The 4,608-nt window shown below is 35.6% G+C and overlaps 1 protein-coding gene across 1 annotated transcript; it reads right to left on the bottom strand.

The window, feature by feature from the left end:
* Positions 1-700: 700 nt before the first annotated feature.
* On the bottom strand, positions 701-2,021 carry irx7 (iroquois homeobox 7). Its single transcript, NM_131881.1, is given in 2 exon segments — positions 701-1,651; positions 1,791-2,021. Coding segments are annotated over 2 exon segments (945 nt in total). The 5' UTR covers positions 1,998-2,021; the 3' UTR covers positions 701-913.
* Between the last annotated feature and the right edge of the window lie 2,587 nt (positions 2,022-4,608).

The raw sequence follows: 4,608 nt of genomic DNA, 5'->3' as shown, positions 1-4,608 counted from the left end.
AATGCTGAGTTTATGTTGTATTTTCGTCATTAGGGGCTATAAACACGTAAAATCTAATTGTTTCCGCGTCTTTTTTTATTAAAAAGTCTATACACCATTTCGATGTGGTCATGTCATTAGCTTATTAACATTTCCTGCTTGTGATCAAACTATTTCATAACTTTATCAAGAGGCAATTCAATCATTACTTAATTTTAAATCCGCTATCATAACATTAGCCTATTTATCAATGTGTGGCTCTTTGAGGATCCTCGAAAGCTATAGAAATTAAACATGTAAAACATGAAATATGTTGGGATCACTGTTTTTGTTTACATCCCTAACATGCTAAATAGGCTAACATCAAGCTGAAATTAATGCAAATCAAAACAGTTTTATTTTAATAGGCCTACTACACTGTAAAATAAAAATCCTGGTTGCATTAATATTTTAAGCTGAATACAATTAACCTTATGTGTCCATTGAACTTAGCCAATGTTAAACTGACTTAAAACAGCTGGCGTAACTTATAATATTAAGTTAGAACATGATTTACTTAGTTTAACAGGTAGTAATGACCTAAAACATATGCTGTCAAGACTTATTAATCATATATTTTAGTGTAGTTTTGGTGCATTGGATAAGGATTAATAATTTTGTTTAATTTGTAATAAACCCATAGCTTATTTTCGTAAGATACAACATCAACCGTGATCAAAACTTTCAATTTTTCCACATTTTTATTTTAGCAAAAATAAGTCAGCTGGTAAATGCATTTATAATTTAAACAAAATAGCTGTACAATATTTACACAACATCCTTTGGTTTTTAAACCAGGAGATTGGATTCAAAATCTGTTATGCAAACATCCAACAACAAAACGTTCCTGACGGACTCAAAGTGCAAGAAATATTCAGTCTGTAGTGTCTTGGTTTCATTGACTTTGTTTGAGAAGGTCGTGTGTGGAGAGGTTTACAGGAGAGTACGAGTCCCTTGAAGGCCATCCAGCCCACCACTGTCCGAAATCTGGACTTGTCTGGAGATGTTTCAAATCGCTGGGTTTCTTGACGATATCTGAGGTCGCCGTTTCCGCCAGAGACCAGATCTTAGGTTTCTGGACATCAGCGATTTGTTTATACGACTCTCTTTTGGTCAAAGTGTCAGACTTGTCACTTTCCTTTTGCTGCTCGAGTCCCCCCGCTAAACGGTGCTCCACCGACTTTGACACCACGACATCCTCTTCATCCTCATCGTCAACAGTTTGAGGATCGATCTCATCTTCATCCTCAGTGCCTTTCCTCAAAGACCCTTCCTCTTCGCTCTCACCCTCTTCTTCCTCATCCTCCTCGTCAGATTTTCCTTTGGACGCCCAGCTGACCCGGTTCTCTTTTTTTAACCGGCGGCGCGCATTGGCGAACCACGTCGACACTTGCGTCAGGCTCATTTTGGTGACGATGGCAAGCATGATCTTCTCGCCTTTGGTGGGATATGGGTTTTTCAGGTGCTCGCTGAGCCAGGCCTTCAAAGCGCTGGTGCTTTCCCGGGTGGCAACTTTAGTGACCCGACTGGGGTCGTCAGCTGGGATGGGACGATACGGGGTGTAGTATGGTCCTCCCCGTCCGAGGAGAGCTTGGTGATACGGCGATGCAGCCTTGAGGTCATAGGAATTGCTCTGAAAGTAAGCAAGAAGTATTTTAGAATATAAATATCATTGCGAAAAGTGTTTAATCCTGCATTAATCGTAATTAAAATTAATAAACATTTATTTTTTTAATGCACATATATTAGAAATCAGTCAAAATACTACTTACAATGTGTGCCATGTGTCCCGGATGAGGATAAGGGATGAAACTGTAGCCCGGTATTCCTGAGAAAGGTAAGGGCATCCCGGCCATTCCCACAAGATGTGGCGGTGGCTGTTGCATTCCAGGTGGGCAGCCTAATAATTGATATCCAGCAGGCATGTTGATGTTTCTGTCCATGAAAAAGTTTGCAAACCCCGTTGATGAAGCAGGCATCCTTACTCCCTGAGCTCTGGTGTTTAAATGACACTCGAGTTCACGGGCGCACTTTATAGGAGGAGCAGCGAATGTAGGCGGAGCCAGGGCGGTTGATTGACAGCTGCGGTCCAAAGGCTTTCACTGGGACTAAATCCCTTCAAAGAACTTCGGTTGTTCCTTTTAACGGCATCTAAAAGTCTTTAAACTCACGATGATTATCTCATGCTTATCCGTACTGAGGAGTGAACAAAGTAGGGCATCGTTTGAAATTCTCATTTTCTAGAGATGATGGATTCAGCGTTTGATTGGACTTCATTAACTTTTAAATCCATTACATAGTGGATACATGTATACAATTCGTCTGTTTAAAACTAGATAATTATTATAAGTCCAAAACGTAAGCAAACAATATTTTGTTGCTATATTATCTGGTTAAAATATGTTTCTTATTTTGGATTTGCTCTAGATGTTTAATCTTGACCGAGTGATTTGACACATTCATTACACTGTAAAGGGCCTAAATGAAGCGCAGCCGCGAGAAACAATTGAAAAGCCATCGGAACACCTAAGTGTCGCACATTATCGTCTCAGAATAAACTTTTTTCTATCTTACTGAGACCTTTTCATCTTTTTGTCTGAGCAAACCGATACAAGACACGACATGACGAACCATTATCAGAATTTGATTAGCAACACGGTGCTGATGTCTGCATGGGCTTAAAAATCGCAGGAAAAAAATTGTAAAGGTTTAACTAATTAAAACAGATCTGAAAAATTAAGTTGCTTTGATTTGACATTACAAATTGACTGTTTAGCTTTCATTAAATTATCAACATATCTTTGTTAGGCAACTTAGTGTAGCTAATAGCTAAAAGTATTACGGCTATTTTAAAATATTTAAACTAGTCAACATCTGCAGTGGATCAAAAAAGGTTTATCAAAATTGTCTTAAGACAAGAATGAGTGTTGCTCAATAGTTTAAGAACAACTTTAATAAAATGTTTCGATCAACTTTGAACGTTACTGTAACGTAATCTACACGGCACAGCGCATATCACGTCTGTATTGACAGAAAATAACAGCCTTTTAAATTTTTTTACACCCGTTTTTTATTTATATTTATTTCATTTATATTATTTATTTATTTATTTCTAATTGTTTTAAATGCTTCCCGCATGGTTGCAAAGAACTCCTTCAGTTCACAACGATCTTGCTCTATGAATTATTTGGCTGTATTGTGACCGAACATTAAAAGGGGATGACTTTGTTTTTGGCCACAACAAACCAGCACAATCGCCGTAATTAAATAGGTTTAAGCGAAACAGGTGTCGACTAATGTATATGGTAATTGCAGCATAACAGATGTTAATGTAGGGAGATACTCAGATAAGATTAGAATTCCTAAACATACATACCAATGGCCTGGAAAGAAAAGCACAGCAAACAGCCCGATAGCAGGGGGTGCAGGGTCCCTGACATTGGAAATACAAGTTTTTTTCTCTTTCGTTGAAACCTGCTCTTTAATCTGTTATCTAGCAAACAGTGTGCTAGCATGGGTTGTTTCCTGAAAGCCAGGAGATGGCATTACGTTGTGTTGACCAGATTTCTTAAACATTTTCTAGTTGCAACGAAATATCACTTGTGATTATGCGAGTATGAAAAATGGGGACGATACATGTCATATTTTATATTGTCGATAAAAACAGCTGCAGTCTGGGTCAAGACAACAAAATTGGGATTATCCAAAGAAAACAGGAACACATCTGGTCACCCTACCTCCCTTTTTGAGCTTTTTCACCACATAGAAATCTGATATATGGTAATAAATGGAAATTACATCTGAACATGTGGATTTCACATGTATAATTTTAGCTAATATAACATAATATTAGCTATAATTATCTATAAGCTATAGTAAGCTTTTACATATTTACATATACATAATGTGTGTATACTCACCCTGTATAAATAGTGTATAAATAAATAAAACATATATAAAAAAAAAATTAAAGTCTGGGACAAGACACCAAAGTTGGGATTATCCAAACAGGAACACATCTGGCCACCCTACCTCCCTTTTGAGCTTTTCCACCCCACAGAAATCTGATATATGGCAATAAATGTAAATTACATCTATAACATATAAGTTCAAATTTGGATTTTATATATGTGTAAGGAGAAACACACACACACACACACACACACACACACACACACACACACACACACACACACACACACACATACATACATACATACATATATATATATATATATATATATATATATATATATATATATATATACACACACACACATATATATATACATATATACATATATATATACATATATACACACATACATATATATACATATATATATATATATATATATATATATATATATATATATATATATATATATATATATATATATATATATAATGTTTATTTTTTTGTAGATCTAATGTTTAATAAATATATAAGTATAATATTATGTAAATGATAAATATTTTTAGCGCTATCAAAAGTTTAATCGCAATCTAAAATTAAAGTTTGTATTTACATAGTGTGTATACTCACTGTTGTTAGAACATTCTCTTATTAATGAAAATAAGTGTCGCTTG

Source organism: Danio rerio, chromosome 23 (assembly GCF_049306965.1).
Source record: "Danio rerio strain Tuebingen ecotype United States chromosome 23, GRCz12tu, whole genome shotgun sequence".
Taxonomy (NCBI): Eukaryota; Metazoa; Chordata; class Actinopteri; order Cypriniformes; family Danionidae; genus Danio; species Danio rerio.
Note: the sequence above shows the minus strand (reverse complement) of the source record. Positions and strands in the feature narration are given on the sequence as shown.